At 41.0% G+C, this 18232-nt stretch overlaps 1 protein-coding gene across 1 annotated transcript in view; it reads right to left on the bottom strand.

The window, feature by feature from the left end:
• LOC127576942 (catenin alpha-3-like) overlaps positions 1-18232 on the bottom strand; it is a 1199293-nt gene that overhangs the window by 15600 nt on the left and 1165461 nt on the right. The window contains exon 15 of the mRNA XM_052027768.1: positions 8737-8842. Within this exon, the coding sequence (XP_051883728.1) occupies positions 8737-8842 (106 nt within the window). The remainder of the gene's footprint in view (positions 1-8736; positions 8843-18232) is intronic.

The raw sequence follows: 18232 nt of genomic DNA on the forward strand, positions 1-18232 counted from the left end.
TCGAAATGCTGATGTAATGGGCCAGATTTAGATAACTTTACTAAATCACATGTATATGGAAACACACGGTGAAATGCATCTTTGGTGTAAAGTGTTCTGGGGGCAGCACGCAAGTGTCGTCACGCTTCCGGTGCCAACATAGCATGCCCACAACCTCCTAACCCGTACGTCTTTGGAATGTTTTCTTAGGAATTTTTGTACTTTTCACTTCCTTAGGAAAAACAAAGTGAAAATTACAAACCTGATGAATAATTTATACTTTTGAAAATGGTACATACAAAAATGTATGGAAAAGGGAGAATGCACCTGACACACTTTAGGAGGGGTGTAAATGCAGTACCATCTGTGTGAGAAACTAACTTCTGACTAGATCCAAAATTAATCCATAAAATTCATATTTCTTTACACAGCAATTTACTTCATAAACTCAGCAGTTTCTGCCTCTTATTTATTATTCTAACATGGAGAAGTGAATTCTATGCTTGGGCAGTTATCTAAATTTCATAGCTCTGCACAAGACTAAGAATGACAGCTGTTTCTCCCTTTCAGCAGATGTACAAAACAGGATAAAGTACAATTCATTGCAAACTTTCTTTTTAATACAGGGTTAGAAATACTAACTTTCTAGCTGTCTCACTTTTCTGCAGTTGCTAATTAGAGAAAATTCTGCAAATTTGCATTTAAAAACACATTTAACTTTATTTAACTTTACATAAATTGAACCACAGATCGAGCTGCCTTGAGAAGATGACTCAGACCATCACGCCAGTTATTTGAAGCAGTCTTCCAATTAGTCCTCCAGCTCTTTGTCCATAGCCATACATTATTTCCTTCTTTGCGTTTCCTTCTGACAATTAATATTAAGCCTGCTTTGCCATGTTCCTAAGCACTGCATTTCCGACAACTTTTTTCCTTTTGTTTTTCAGCATGTTACTCATTTCTGATCTTACAAACGTGGAACTGTGCTTCTTTTTGCAGGATCTTTTTCCTGCATTTCTAGCCACTTAATTTTGATGGGCAACCTACCAAAACCACCTGGGGGTGTGGTGACTGGGAGCCAATTCTACTTGAGGGTTATTTTGTGGAGAGTTGTGTAGTACTAATATAAATACAGGCACAGGCACAGACACACACACACACACACACACACACACACACACACACACACACACACACACACACACACACACACACACACACACACACATACAGACAAACATGCAAGTATATGAGGTGTATTCTCCAATCTTCAGTAAGTATATATTTGAATGTGTAATGCTTTCAAAACTATAAATTATTCATCACATTTGTTGCTTACATTTCCTTACTTACACGGCTTTTTGGCTATCTGTATTTATATACCTTTGAAATAACACTCAGTTTATGCCTTTATATATTAATAGCTGGGTCTTCTGTGAGTGGACACTGCTATTTGTGATTCAGTCAAAAGCGTTGATAATGAGATGAACTTTGAGCATTGTACTGCTGTGGACATAAAACAGCACTAGGGTACAGGAAAACTATACGGTACTAACTATTGTTGTTAACTATCCCAAAGGTATATGAGATAATACTGCACGTGTAGTGTTTGCCGGCACAACACCAGTTTCTCTGACATTGCACTGACCGATTCCTTCGTCTGTGTTCCTCATCACAGGTTTCAGGACTGGGTCTATGGTATCCCTAGCACATTGTCCAGCAGTCTGAGATTTACACATTACAGAAGATTAAAGCTATCCCTAGTTATCACTGGGTTGCAATGGTCACAGAAGAATAAGCTGAACCACTTCTTTCAAGTATGGGACTAACCCAGGCTGTTTTTTTCTCATGTTTGGGATCAGTGCATCACTGAAAAGGCCAGCATTTAGGCCCACACTAAGTGCCCGAGAAAAAGTGGCAGTGAGCCGACTTCATAAACTGCTGCAGTCCTTCTGGCGAAGGTATTCCCACAATGCCGATGGTTAGGAAGCTCCAGGATTCAAACCCAGAAAGAATAAAGGATCAGCAATATATTTCTAACTCAAAATGGCATGTGACTTGGGGAAGAACCTGCAGGTGGTGGTGTTCCAATGTGCCTATTGCCCTTGTTTTTCCTATTGGCGGAGCAAACAAGTTTGGGAGATGTTATCAGAGGAGCCTGGGCAATTGTGCATTTTGTAGATGGTACACACTGATGCCACTGTGCACTGGTGGTGAAAGGAATGTTTAGGGCAGTAGATGGCGTGCTAGTCAATGTTGCTTTAACCTGGATGGTGTCAAGCTTCTTGAGAATTGTTCATACTGCACTTATCCAGCGATGTGTAGGGTATTCCATTACACTTCTGCCTCAAAGATGCAGAAAGGATTTCGGGCATCAGTAGGTGAATCACTTGTTGCAGGATATCCAGCCTCTGGCCTGCTCTTGTAACCACTGTATTTCTGTGGTCAGTCCAGTTCGGTTTCTGGTCAATGGTGATCCCTAATGGTGGTTGACGGTAGGGGAATCAGTGAGGTTAATGCCGTTGACTGTCAAGTATAGGTCGTTGGACTCCTTTTTGGAGATGATCATTGCCTGATACTACTGTAGCACAAATGGCACTTGCCATTTATGAAACCATGCCGTAATGTTGTTTAGTAATTTCTGCATGCAGACCTAGACTGCTTCATTTGGTGAGGAGTTGCACATGGAATTGAACATTATGCAATCATCAGCCAACTTCCCCAGTTCTGATCTTAAGATGGAAGGAAGGTCATCAATGTAGCAGCTGAAGATAGTTGGGCCTTGGACACCCCTGAGGAACTTCTATAATGATGTTCTGAGAGTGGGATGGTTCACCTCCAACAGCCACAACCAAATTTCTTTGTGCAAGTTGTGACTCCAGTCACTAGAATGTCTACCCTTTGATGTCCATTGAGCTCAAGTTTTACCAGGCCACCATGATGTCATAATCAAATATACTGTCTTGACGTCAAGAGCAGTCACTTTCACCTCGCCTCTAGAATTCAGCTCTTTGGTCCATATTTGTTCCAAGGTGGGGTTGAGGTCTGGAGCTCTGGTCCTGGTAATAGACAGGATCGATGTACCAAACAGACTCCTTCCGTTTTATTTTATTACATGATTGCAGTGGTTCAAGAAGGCAGCTTTTTAAGGGAAATTAAAGATGGTGTATAAAAGCAGGCCTTCCTAACAACACCCACATCCTGTCATATTCTGTTTTCTTGTGCTTTGCAACAAAATCATCTCATATTTTCTAACATTATATCCCATTTGTCACATTTCATCCATTTACTTAACCTGCCAGATCCATTTGCAGATGCTTTGTATCTCCATCACATTCACGTTCACATCTGGCTTTGTTTCATAAACAAACATGGACACTACCCGATGTCCTTTCACTTCAGTCATTGATATAGATTGCAAAGAGTTGAGGACCCAGCACTGATCCTGTGACATCCCACTGGTGACAGCTTGCCAATTTCAAAATTATGTACTTATTCATTCCTTCTGTCTTCTGTCCTCCAACCAGTCCTCCACCCTGTCATTAGAGCAGAAAATGCTGGAAAAACTCTGGTCATTAAACTGAAAATGTTAATTCTGTTTCCTTCTCTGTAGATTCTGCCTGACGTGTTGAAATTTTCTAACATTTCAAATTTCTGGTATTTTTGTTTCTGTTAATCTATTATTCCTAATCATGCAAGTCCTTATTTGATGTTCAAACAGAACAATCGATGTTACTGCACCTGATCAAATGCCTTTGAAAATCTAAATATACTACATCCCACTGGTTTCATTTTATCTTCCTTGGTAGTTACATCATCAAGAAACTAAGTATGATTTCTCCACATTCAACCATGTTGAATCTATTTAAACTCAATTTTTGAAATGCTATCACACCCTTTATTACTAAATCTATTATTTTCAGCATTCAATGACAACTGGTACCAAGCTAACTAGCCTGTAGTTTGTTTTCTTCCAATTCACGATGGCTATTCCAGAAACTAGAGAGCTTTAGAAGATTATTACGAATGTAGCCATTACCTCTCCAGTAGCCTCTTTTAGGAGGAGGTGCATGTAAATCTCTGCCTCACCTGCTACCATCCAGGGCCCTAAACAGCCCTTCCAGGTGAGGCAAAGATTCACATGCATCTCCTCCAATCTCATCTATTGCATTCAGTGCTCCTGATGTGACCTCCCCTACATTGGTGAGACCAAGCACAGACTAGGCGACCACTTTGCCGAACAACTGTACTCTATCCGCAATGGCTCCTGGTTGCAATCAATTTCAGCTCCCCTCCCCATTCCCACACCAACCTATCTGTCCTCGGCCTCTTCCACTGTCAGGGCGACACCAAACGCAAAATAGTGGAACAGCGCCTCATATTCCCCTTGGGTAGCCCACAACCCAACTGCATGAACATTGAACTCTCCAATTTTAGGTAAACCCACACCCACTCTGTTCCTTTCTCCTTCTGATCCACCCAAGTACTTTCACACACACCCTTCTTTCCAACCCCCTCCTCCCCACAGCACCCTATTATCCAGTTTCTTTCCCCTCCCCTATCATCCACACTCGTTCCCCTATCCTCTCCCCCCACTGTTGCCATCTGACCACCATCCCTCCCTTTTCTGGTTTTACTCTTCGCCCTCCTTTTAGATCAGATTTCATAATCGAAGCCTTTTTTTGTCTCCATTAATCACCTCCCAGCCTCTTGTCACTATCTCCAGCCCTCCCTCCCCCACCTGGCTCCATCTGCCCACCAACCCCTCCTCACCCGGATCCACCTATCACTTGCCAGCTCCTGCCTCACTTTCCACTTCACCTCTTTATACAGGCTGTCTCCCCTTTCCACTCAGTCCTGATGCAGGGCTTCTTTTAGATTCCTAGAATGTGGGCTGTCAGGTCCAGTGTACTTATCAGGCATTAGTCCACCTACTTGTTCGGCACCTTTATTTACTGCTATTAATTACTTTGTTCCTCATTGTCATTAGACCCTTACATTTATTGTGTCTTCCATGCTGAAGGCAGAAATAAAATATCTTTTAATGCCTCAACATTTTTCTTCATTCTCCAATATATTGTTCCAGTTTTTGCCTCTTAATGGACTTGTGTCCATTTTGCTCCATCTTTCTTTTTATATAGTTGTAGGAACTCTTGCAATCTGGTTGCTTATTCCCTCATTTTATCTTTAACTTCTATCAATTTTTGGTCATCATTTTCTGATTTCTAAAGTCACCAAACTTCTTTTTTCAAATCCAATGGTATTTTAATTTTCCTTAGCCGTAGATAGCTGTTTTCCCTGGGGAGATTTACTGCACATTGGAATAGTTATTTGTGGAGAATGATATGACTTTTTAAAAATCATTTGTCATTGTTTATCTGCTAGCACATCTAATTTCCCACTGCAACTTAGCCAAATGGCCTCTCAAATCCTAACGAATTGGCTTCATGAAAAACTAGTTGTAAACTCTGACGCAATGTAACTGGTTTATATAGAGGTAATATAGTAAGTACAGGAGCTGCTGAGGTTACAGTGGAAAGTAATATGGTTAGTATAGAGGTACAAAGGAGAAGCAATGGAGTAGCTGAAGTTATAGTGGAAAGGAATGGGGTTAATACTGAGACAGTGCTGGAGGATGAAATCAAACACAACCAGATAAAAAGGCTACAGTACTTCAAGGACTGAATCAACAAAGGAACTTTACTTCAGAAGTAAATGAATCCCCGGTGTGAATAGGAAAACTAACAGCAGGGACAGGAAAGTTTGAAGATAAAATTAATTCTACAAACATTCAGAATAACCCCTATTTTAGGGAGAAACTGATTTTGAGGACAGTATTTATGCAAAGTTTGTGCAAAATCAAGTTCAAAGAGGTGAACTTGTATAGAATATAGTTCTGTACTAAATGCTACATTTCAAATAAATTAGAAGCATGAGATTATATACTTGGTGTAAGATGTGAAGATTCAAACACAGACATTTCTTGATTTACATTCAATTTACAGATTTTCGCTATAATGCCATTGACTTTTTGGGGTTCATATCTTTGACTTACAAAGTTTTTATTGCAGTAATGAGGAGCTCGTCATTCTCTGAACAATTGGATACCCTCTGAGCAAGATAACATTATTTTTGGATTGATAATTTTTTCTTGATAATTTCTCCAGTGAATTGGCTTGGGATGCTTAATTAGGTAAATTTAAATTTTGTTTTATTGTTGTCTTTGTCATCACTGTAATCACCCAGATAAGATCAGGATCATCCATTGACTCTGATCTCAAAACCACAGAATAACCAGATATCACAAAGGGGAATGGCTTGTAGGATGTGATCATCCGGAGCTGAAGTCACACAGGGCGGAGGTTACACAAGGTCATGTGCATTCAGGGTGAGGACAAGAGTTTTGAGGTCACAGAGGGCTATGTTCATTCAAGGTGAAGTCAGAGAAAGTAAAAATTACTCATGACAGGATAAAGAGAGCTGTGGTAAAGAGAGGGGGGTGACTGAGACCATTTGCAACCCTGTCACTTGGGATGAAGTCGCAGAAAGCTGTGGTTACTCAGAGTAAAGCCTCAGAACTGTAGTATTCAGGGTGAGGTCACAGGGTGCTGAGGCCACACAGGTCACACACAATCATGGAAAGGTTACAACACAAAGGCTGTTCACCCCATCAAGCCTGTGCCAGCTCCATGCAATCCACCTGGTCTCACCCCTTTGACGTCTCTCCATAGCCCTGGATTTTATTTTCCATTAACGTATTAATCCAGCTCCTATTTAAAAACCTTGATTGATTTTGCCCCCACTACACCTGCTGCCAGGGCATTCCAGATTCTAAACCCTCGCTGCCAAGTGAAAATGTTTTTCCTCACATCTCCTCTGTGATCATTTGCATTCTCTGTTCTCTTGTCCTTTATCATATGCCGAGTGGAATCAGTTCTCTCCATTTTATTCTATTTATACCTTTTATATCTGACCCCATATCAACCTCACCTCACCCTCTCCAACTCATCCATGTAATTAAAATCCTTCATCCCTGGAATCATTTCAGAAAACCTCTTGTGCAGTTTCTCTAAATATCTACATCTTTCCTGAAGAATGGTGCCCAGATCTAGACACACTATTCCAGTCCTTTATAAAGGTTCAGCATGTTTTTTTTTTGCTCTTGTACTTTGGCTCTGGCATCACTTTTTGCACATACAACCTTGGATCTCCCTGCTCCTGTACTCTTTTTGGAACTGTGGCCCCATGTCCTTTCTACAGAAGAAAGCTGGAGTCATTCAGGACGATGCCACACAAAGTTAGTGTCAGATCACAGAGGTCTGCAGTGAGGTCAGAGGGCTGTGGTCACTTAGGGTGTGGTCACAGATAGTCATGATCACTCATGGTGATGTCACGAAGAGCTGTGGTCACAGCGTGAGGTCACAGTGGACTGTGGTCACACAGGTTAAGATCAAAGGGGGTCATGGTAATTCAGGTTGAGGCCACAGAGAGTCATGGTCACAAGGTGAGTTCACAGAAGTCTGTGGTCACTCAGGATGAGGATACATGAGGCTGTGGTCGCTCAGGTTGAGGTCACAGACATCTGTGGACACTCAGGATGAAGTGTGTCCCAAGTGTATCTCAGGACAAAGTCTGTGGTCACTGAGGGTGAGGTCATAGAGATCTGTGGTCACTCAGGATGAGGTCACGGAGATCTGAGGTCACAAGATGAGGTCACAGAGATCTGTGGTCACAGGATAAGGTCACAGAGATTTGTGGTCACTCAGGATAAGGTCACAGAGAGCTGCGGTCACTCGAGATGTCACATAGACCTGTGAACAATCAGAAGGTTTAGGAAGGTTGACAGTGCAGTGAGCAATGGATGAAAGGGGAGTAGAGAATGGAGAAGTCAGGAGAACAGCTGGAGGATATTGTTCTCTCGTTGGAGGAGTATGTTAGTGCAGGTATAGATCATGCAGAAATGTGAATATCTGATTCATGGTGAGGCAATAGTTCCTTTGAAGGATGGACAAAGAAAACTGCTGGATCTTTGTGCTGGAGGAGAGATGGAATGTGCTACAAAGTTCTGATGTTTGGAGAAGGGCAATGACTGCTGGAGAAATCAAACTCCACAGTATCAAGAATATAGATTAGCCATCAGCAAACCCTAGCCTCCATGGTGTATTGCTCAACAATCAAAAAGTAAAAAAACAACAGATTCTAGAAATCTGAAATAAAAACAACAGCAGGCAGAATCAGTGGAGAGAGAAACAGAGTTAACATTTCTGGTTAATAACCCTTCATCACAACTGACGTGAAATGTTAACTTTGTTTCTCTCTACCTAGATGCTACTTGATCTGAGTATTTCCAGTACTTTTGTAATGATCAATGTTGAAATTCTTGGGCAAAAATGCTTGCCTTATTTTGTCAGTTACAATGAAACTGTCATCACTTCATATTTTATTTCCAAATTACACACCGTTGTGACTCAGACATACAGTGACCTTGCAACTTCTTCAGGGTCAAACTGCTGGGTCAAATTCTTGGAAATAAACCTGAAAGTTATTCTTGCAGTACCTTTGCCAAGTACCCTGCTATGTTCCCACAGGGTACTAGAGATGGGTAAAAAAAATGCTGGTCTCAACAGCTATACCCACATATAGTGAATGAATAGAAAACAAAATCACAACAGAGGGTCATCTGTTGAGAATCTGCAGCAGGGCAATAACTGCTCGAAAAAGTGTGGGGACTGTCTAGAAGTGATACAGAACACCTACCTGGTTTGCAATCTGACGCACTAATACATCCATCCTGTTGCCAGAATCGGAAATTGTTTTGGCCGCATTGATGACATCGGATGTGTTTTTCAGGGGGCCTCTTCCTCTGTGGGTGGGAAGCAAAACAATCAGTTCTGAAAACCTGAAACAATTAAATAGTTGTCTGTTTAATGGTGTTATGGGGTCCCTGCTCTTGCATCTGCTGGGTCACACCTGGACAGCATTCCAAATCCTCATAACAACTATGAGAGCAGACCTTGGAAATAGAGCTCGTCATGTCAATAGTTATGTTGGTTCTCTTGTAATCATCTCGTTGGGATTTAGGACACAACTTAGAGGAAGCTGTCAGATCTGAGTGAAGACACAACTTTCTGCCACCCCACTGGTGGGTCAGCTGAGGTTTCATTCTTCCTAAGATTCTGTTTAATGGCTCTGGGAGCTGAAGTAGAAGACAAATGTTCACAATGCGGGCTCCGCGTGGTGCAGAAGAAAGGAATACACAAAACCTGTCTGCGTCAGTACAATACAACTTGATACTGTACTCCAGAAGTACTAAAGGTGGGTGCCATTCTCCCAGATTCTTGGACTCTGCATCAAAACAGCGAGAGTGATAATTTGTTCAAATTCTCCATTGGCATGAGGACAATGGAAACAAAAAGGCACTGGAAAATTCCCTGTATGACTCATATCCCCTCTTTTTTAAATCACTGTTAAGCTGTGGCCTCTTTGAGTCTTTCAGGTGAACACTGGCACCATTCAGAGAGATGCATTGCAGTTCTCCCTGTGTCCTGGTGAATATTCCTCTCACCAAAACTGCTGAAACATTTTCAAGTCATTATTGGGGCATAATTTGTAAGGGTTAACTGTGCACAAGGTGACAGCTATATTACAAAATTACTTTGTCAGTTAAAAGGTGCGTTGGGCCATCCTAAGTTTGTGAAAGGCATTATATGAATGCAAGGCTCTCTCCTTTAACATAGCACATACCCTGTGGCATTGTTCTTGGGAGGGTGGATGATGTATTGCTTCATAAGGAATGCTGTGCTGTATGATGTAGCGCATTATGCATCAAAGCCTTTGAAGCTGTGTTGCTTTTCAGGGCAGGGGGAACTTTCCAATGATTGTGAAGTTAAGCAATGGTTCGGGGAATTGGACAAGTTGAAGGTGTGGTGACTGTAGGGCTGGGTAAGGTAACGGAGTAAGGAAGGAGCGAGAACATGAAGGCATTTAAACACAAGAATGAGAATGTTAATTTGGAGGTGTTGATGGACTGGGGGTCAACACAGCTTCCACTCTTCCACTGGGACTGTCTCGGCAGTACCCGAGCACAGCAACCAGACTCCATGATGCTCCCACCACCCATTTCATGGTCCGGACAATACAAGACCAACCTCCACCAATTCCACACCCCAATGGACCGTTCCCAGGGTTTCCGCACTTCAGAAATGTCTATGGAATATTGACTCTGTAATCAAGGCTTCTTGATTAAACTTCCACCAAGTTCTCAAGGGAAGTAGAGTGTTGTTGAACCTGAGGACAGCTTCAAATCAAAACTATGGAAACTAGGAGGCACTGAAATCAAAACTGAAGAGACAAACATGCTAGAAAATGAAGCATGAAAGTAATTGAAGCCAAGTTAAAATAACTGAAAAAGGACAGAGAAAAGTATAGGGTGGGGCTGTGAGACCTTACACAAGATAGCAGTCATACTACAAAATTACTTTGTCAGTACATCTACTAAAAGAAAATGGAAAAAATGAGTAAAGTAGTTACATAAAATAAAATTCAACAGATGCTGGACCCAAAAGAAATGTGTACTTGATGCAGATTGAAGATCACATGAGCACAATATAGAGCAGGTTGATAGTACCATGAAATGGAGGGAAAAACAGGTCAAGGAAATGGAAGTGGAAAATTGGAAGGAATTGAAAAATTACATCAAATGAATTCACACATGTGAGCAGTTAGTAGACTCGAGCTGTTTGAACGATCGCAGAGAACGAGGGTGTGGCCGCACAATCCGAAGACACACGTGCTCCTTCCCCTGCACTCTCCCTTAACCCCATGAAACCCTGAAGATTCTGCTCTGGTGTACCACCACAAAATATTACATATTCTGTTTTCTATCATTTTTGACTAGACCATTAAATCAAAGTCTTTGGGCCACAGGTGATAAATGAGGCATCCTGAATGGAAACTTTCACACTGGGCTCTGATTTGTTATTGGCTAATCCTAATTTTTTTTTAAACTTATTTATTACAACATAGAAGGATGCCATTCAGTCCACTGAGTCTATGCCAGCTCCATCAGTTCCCATTCTCCGTATTTCCCAGTGGTCCTGCAACTTATTCTCTTTCTCATCAACTCCCCTTTGAGTCTTTTGCCACTGCCCTACACTAAGGAGGAATTTACAGTAGCCAATTAACCTTTAGGATGCGGCTGGAAAGCAGAGCACTCAGCAAAAACTCATCGGGACACGCGGAGAACGTGCAAACTCCACACAGGTAGAACCTGAGGTCAGGATAGAAGCCGAGTTGCTGGAGCTGTGAGGCAGCAGCATTAACTGCTGGGTTACTCTACTGTCGCTCCTCCTCCTCCTTCACATCACTCTTGTCATTTGCAGCTACAGAACTGAAGTTCTTTTGGAAATAGTCGTACGTTCTTTTCAACTTTATGCATGAAATTCATTGCAAGCAATCAAAGGATTATGATGGCCACTTCTGATCAGCAATAGAGTAAGCTCCATTGCATGCATGCACATATGCATAGATACAATTATAATGTGAAAACAGGTGTCTGAAATCCTAAGGTCCAGTGGTAATGAGGTACATTGGAAAGATATTCTAACCATCGTTTGATGAAACATGGCAGCTGGCCTCAGTATCATCCACCAGAGGTCAACTTTTTTGATTTGACAGTACAACTGGCTTATGCAAAATGCTTGGAAATGTAATGCATAAATTGTTGAGGTCAGAAATGATCCAGACTTGCATTTTTCTCCCAAGTGCTTGTTAAAGAATCACATAGACTTCCAGCAGATTTACTGAATGAATGTGAAAACAACATGCCACAGTCCTGGGAAAAACAGGGACAGCTTCAGTTTAATGCTATCTTCTTTCTAAATAAAGGGGATCACTCAGCATAATGCAGGGTTCAAACTGTACACTCGAGGCTTCTGCCACTGACTGGACCTTAAATGTCTCGGTACTTCCTTGTATTGGAAGCATCTCATTCTACTGCATCGTTGCAGGTATTTTCTCCATGTAACAAAGTCAAAGTCAAGTTTATTGTCATACGCACAAGTACATGTATGCACAGGTGCAATGAAAAACTTGCAGCAACATCACAGGCACATAGCATCATATAGCAACATTCACAAGAAAAGCACAAATTAAACATGAATTATACACAATTTTTACGAGAAAGAACACAATTAGAACAAAAAAAACAAAGTCCATTTAGTGTAAAGTGGTCATAATGTTGCTAAACTCCAGTGATTAAGGTTATGTTGTTCAATAACCGAACGGTTGAAGGGAAATAGCTCTTTGTGAACCTGGAGACTCAGACATTAGGCCTAACATGACATAAACATTGTTATATGAAAAGAAAAACAGGAATAATTTATTCTAACAATAATGGAACTATAGCAGTACACAAGATTCAGTAGCTGTAGTAAATTGCAAATAGCCCATTACTAAGCTAACAGACTCTTGCACAGTGTGTTCCTTTACATGTAACACTTGCTGAATGGAGACAGTTTCTTAAAATGAATTAAATATTCATCAATAGCTTCGTCAGCCTTGGTAAGCTGTACTTCATGTTTTATTAACCTATACCCACCCTTCATAATTTTGGTCATTTTTAATTTAGCATATCAAAGCAAAGCAAGATTTTATCTCAAGATATTTGGAGCATGTACTTGCCTCCGCCCCCAAAAAGGAAGAACTTCACTTATTTCACACTGCATCACATATCAAGGTCACCCAAAAGCACCACACCAGTGAATGAAGGGTAATTGTTGTAATGCAGCAAACATAGCAGCCTATTTGTAGAAGCAAATTCCCATTAATAGCAAGAAGAGAATGACCAGATATCGTGTGATAAAGTTAAGGAATAATTGTTGGGCAGGGCACAGGGAGATCTCATTGAGTTTTGTCCCATGGGATCCTTTGCAGGTCTCACACAAAAGGTGTCATCCCCTACATTCTCTGCATTAAGATTGTCGGCTTCTACTGCTTACTGGACTGAACTTGAATCTGCAGCTGTCTAGCTATGAAGTGAATGTGCTCTCAGGGTGTCTGCTGCAGTCAATATAGTCCTAAAGTACAACAGATCTGAAGAGCTGCCAGTGAATAGCCACAACTGTGATCACTGCGCTGAAGGGTTAAGAGCATAAAGTAGAAAAATAAAGATGTTGAACAAATAAAAATAGCAAATAGCATCCAAAGCAGTAAAACACCAGTTTTGTCATCACCAATTTCATATTCAACAAACAATTAATAATTCTGAATTAACTGATAATTAATTGCTCTCTGAATAAAAGCTAATCATTAAAGTCTGGAGCAATGGTTTAAGATTACACTTTTTATTTTGTGTTTATCTATTCCTTTCCTTTGGCCAGATTGGCTAAGGTGACTATATTTACATCGAACAGCACAGCATAGGAACAGGCCCTTCAGCCCATGATGTCTGCACTGAAAATGATGTTGAATTGAACTAAGTCTCTTCTGCCTGCACATGATCCATATCCCTCAATTCCCTCCACATTCATGTCTATCTAACAGCCTCTTAAAGGCCACTACCGCATCTGCTTCCACCATTACCCCTGGCAGCCCATTCCAGCCACCTACCACTCTCTGTAAACAAAATCTTGATCCACACATCCCCTTTAAGTATTTTCCCTCTCGCTTTAAATGCATGTCCTCTGGTACTTGATATTTCTACCATGGGTAAAAGATTCTGCCTGTCTACCCTGTCTATGCCTCTCATAATTTTTCATCTTGAATAAAGAATCTGCAATCATGATCACTTTAATCTACACCACAAAGTAAAACAAATGACCATTTCTGCAATGTGTATTTCGAGTATTCTGGGAATCAGTGCTTGTCCTGCTCCATTGATGTGTAGCTCCAAGTTGTTTCTTAATGTCAGGATCTCTTTTATTATATCTAACTAGCCCCAAGATATATCCTTTCTCTCAGCCTCTGCAATGGCAGCAAGCTTTCATTATTATGGATAATTAAGGTTGCTCCTCATAAGATTTGGATGATGAAGTCACCTTTGGTCCATTTGATTCTGTCTTTCATGAATTCCAATCCTTCAATCTCCACATCTAAGTGAGTTTAATATCACAGCCACAAATATGGACTTTGATCACTTTTTTATGTCAAGAAGTACTTTGTGGATTCAATCCTAAACCTGCCTGCCAGAATTCTAAAACTCAACTAGTAGATTGAAACTTCCCCTGCCAGTCAGGGAAACTCAGGAGGCTGGTTAAGATCTATGACTGCAGTCACAAACTAATCAGGTTATTCTTTCACCCTTCAAAAACTGGATTACATAAGTCAATACTCATCAACAACCAGGAGTCTGAAATAAAAACATAAAATGCTGAAAACATTCAGCAGGTCAGGCAGTATCTGTGGACAGAGAAACAGTTAATGTTGCAGATTCAGGACCCTTTGTCAGAACTGGGAAAGAGAGAGGGAAACAAGTTGGTTTTCAGTAGGAGAGAAGTTGGGAGAGGGATGGAACCATTCTGACCAGCTAAGTATTTTCTGTTTTTATTTTGAATTTCCAGCATCTGTAGCTTTTTGATCCTTTCCAAGCACCAGGAGTCAATAGATTAGTCCAAGTAAACTGTCCACCTATTAATGTTCCAGAAACCATTGTGGAAACAGTTGAGTATTATTTGGGAGTATAGATATTTACCTCCACCACTTTCAGTATGATGCTCCAATAAAAGAATGGTCTAAACTGTAACAAATTAAAAATAAATCATCTTTCATTCATTTTACAGTATATATTTGCAATGCGTTTTTTTAATCTCCTCACCTTCACTGTGAAGTTTGCCAATATAAATAAAAGTACCTACCATATATATTCTGTGTTTGTGCATTAAGGAGTCAGCTCATCCATAACAATGAAAGATGCAATACTGTGAAATACAGATTTTAATTCACAACCAAATAATTGAACACCATATGGAGACCCATTTGAGAATTGGCTTTAATGCAACCACTGCTGTTAGTGTAAACAGCCGCGTATGGAATTTTGACTTGGTAATTTATCTCATTAGTAATGAAAAACGTGGTTCAAATGAAAAGGATTACTTCCTTTAATCCGTCTGTTACCACTGTTTATGTGCAGAATCTGATTAATGCAAATTTTGTTGTTGTTTATAATGGTGTAAGAGATTACAATTTAATTCAAATTGGATATGAGGCATGAAAGTATCAAGGAAGCCAAGAATCTGCGCTGAACCCCATCACAGCATTGTGCACTGTTCCGGTCATATAAATCAAGGTGTGGGGTAGGGGAAGGGAATGCACAAACTGATTTTCTAAGTAACTTAGAGGGTACAGTTAACAGGAAACATTGAACAGATTGGACTTGGTTTACTGAGTAAAGAGAAGTCTGAGAGGGGACCTTGTTAATATGAAAAGGGGTTGAAAAAAGGGGTTGCAGGTATAGGAAAAATTGTTTCCACATGTGTGGAGTCAAAGACCAGAGGAAACAGATATAAAGTCGTCACTAATAAATCCAGAAAGAAAGCACTCAGGGAAAACTTCTTTACTCAGACAGTGGTTAGAATGTGTTTTACAGTTAAATAAAGCAGGGTAGCATATTTTATCATAGGATGGGCGCATTGCTTGTGCTACTTGCATTTATGGCCCACCCCTAAACCCCGGAATAGACTTGCAGGCCAAAGGGCCTGATTCTGTGAAGTCAATGTAATTCTTTATAAGCAATTTCAGGAATATCAACTGTAATGAAGTGATAGCAACTTCTTAATGCTGGATGCCTGTGTTTTCAAACCCTCTAAAGTCCAAAATTGTGGCACTTGGAGCTGATTTTATAAATCTGCACTCCTGGTGGACAGCCTCGCCCAGGATGGTGTGTGCTGTGAAACGTTGGGCACGTCCCCCTGATTAAATGACAAGTCAGTGATCTTCTGAGTGATGGATAAGCCTTCTGGCCTGTAGCATGAATTCAGAAAATCAGCTCTCAAGTGGGAGCTGGAAAATATACTGGAGCCTGAACTGGTCAACAATGGAACATGTGCTATTGGGGAATGTAAAGCCTGATTAATGTGCGCCTTGTTGACTCAGTTCATCGGGTCCATATGAATTTTATGCTGTCTGCACATTATCACAACTTCAAGAAGCACCCAGCTGTATCTGTGCTATTTACTACCTTAGCAGATCACCATGGGGCTTAATTTCATGAGTGGCCAGCATTAGTTCAAGGTAACTGGCTCTAATTAAAGCCAACCTGCACCTCTTCGATGAAAGCCCTCTCCTAGCAGCCCGTGGCTATACTCGAGAAAGAATGGGCATCTAGGTTTCTAGGCATAGCCCTGGAGCCCTTTGTTGACGACAGAGAGATGAGGACAGGGTTGTGTCAATCTGCAGAATCCCAGGAAACCCTGCAGCCATGTGTTAAATCAAGGTGGAAGGAGCCAGCTGTCAGAATTCAAAGGCAGGAATGTCACTCCATGGACTGAACACAGAGCCCTTAGCTAGGGGCAATACTGTGACCACTGAAAATAATAGTATGCTCAAACCCAGTCCTTCATACTCTACACCTACCTCTTCTCTTCTGCACCTCTCACCCCCACTCCACTCCTCTCACTTTAACCCTGTAATCCTACCTTTCTATGATAAAGAGTTCCTGTTTCCGGCTGATTCCTAACTCCGACGTGGTTTTGTCCTGCTACAGCTTGGTGTCACAGACAGGATCTACTAACTAAAAGGAGAGGCACCACAGACAGCAGACACAGGAGGGCCAAAACAAAGTATTTAGGGATGTAAATAGGACTAAGAACCTGGTGCCCATAGGGGAGAAAGAAATCCAGTGGGTATCTGGATGGTCCTGTTGGCTGACGAGCCTGCTAGTTAATCAGCCCAGCAGTAAACAGAGGGATTAGTGTAAAAAGTTAATTTAATAACATTTGTTTTGGCTCTCTGTCCTTGCCCATCTCCGATGCACAGAGAGCTCAGTGGTGCACACAGGACAGAATGTGTGCAGAGGCACATGGACCTTGGACAAATAGGGAGCTACCAGTCTTATTGAACCCCAATAACTGGCTGTATGAACAATCCTGCAGGGACTGATGGTTTTTGATTGACTTTGGTAAACTGAAAGCTCTCCCCTGCACGCCTGTAATAAAGAGTTCCTGTTTCCAGCTGATTGCAGACTCTGATGTGGCTTTATCCCACAATGATGGTGCTTACACATGTGCGCAGAAAACTGCAGCTGGTATTAAAATGCTTTCAATTTGAGGGCAGGAGGAATTCAAAGGTAACATTTATTTTCCCTTCCTTCCATGCTGCTAAATCTGTGCAAGATTAGACAGAGATTATCTCTAAACACTTCCAAGGCAACAAAAATAGTTCATCTACTCACTGTGTTAGTGAGGGGCATTTTTGAATGTGTCTTAATTGTAACATGCACCAAAGGTTCCTGTAGAAGTTAAGCATTGCCAGGACATTTTCTTATTTTTGATCTGCTGAATAATCTGCCAAAAAATTACATTTAATGGAGGTTTAACTTCTTTCCTAGTGACAATGTTTATCACCAGCATTTAGTTTAAACTGTGCTGCATATCTAAAAGAAGGCACAAATGATAATCCCGTACTATCTGAGAAACATTTAAATTTCAACTCAATCTCCCATGCTGCTTCACGGCATTTCTGCAGTTTCTATTTTGGATTCGTTTTGGGAAGTGATTCAGCCTCATCCATCATTCTTGCTCTATTTTCAGGCATTCGTTAGTAAGTGCTTCTTGAACTATTTGGAAGAGGCAGGCCAAAAAAACTCAGAAGGCAAAGCACATTGTCAGAGATTCTCTCGTTAGTCCTCTATTCATTAGTCATTCTAAGAGGACTCCTCCCACTGGGTCATTTTTAGCTTGGAGGGTCAAAAGGCAGCAACATATCAGGGACTTAGAAGTACGTAAGTGACTGAAAGAGAACACAAGGAATAAGAAATGTCAGGTGAACTCAACAAGTAAAACAAAAGGCTGAAAAAACTCAGTAGGTCAGACAGCAAGCTTGAGGAACAAAACTTCATCTTCCTTGTGGGCTCAATATCAAACTTTTCTTTCTGTTTTTAAGAGAACTGGCCTGCCATCCTCTTCCCTTTTCCATTTTTTGGTATAGTCGGATGATATAACATTACACAGAATACACAAAATTAACAACTCATTGCACAGACATGGAAGTTTAATCTTATCTTAATTGCCTCATTATTTCAGCTATCAGAGAAATTCCC

The sequence above is a fragment of the Pristis pectinata genome, chromosome 12 (genome assembly GCF_009764475.1).
Source record: "Pristis pectinata isolate sPriPec2 chromosome 12, sPriPec2.1.pri, whole genome shotgun sequence".
NCBI lineage: Eukaryota > Metazoa > Chordata > Chondrichthyes > Rhinopristiformes > Pristidae > Pristis > Pristis pectinata.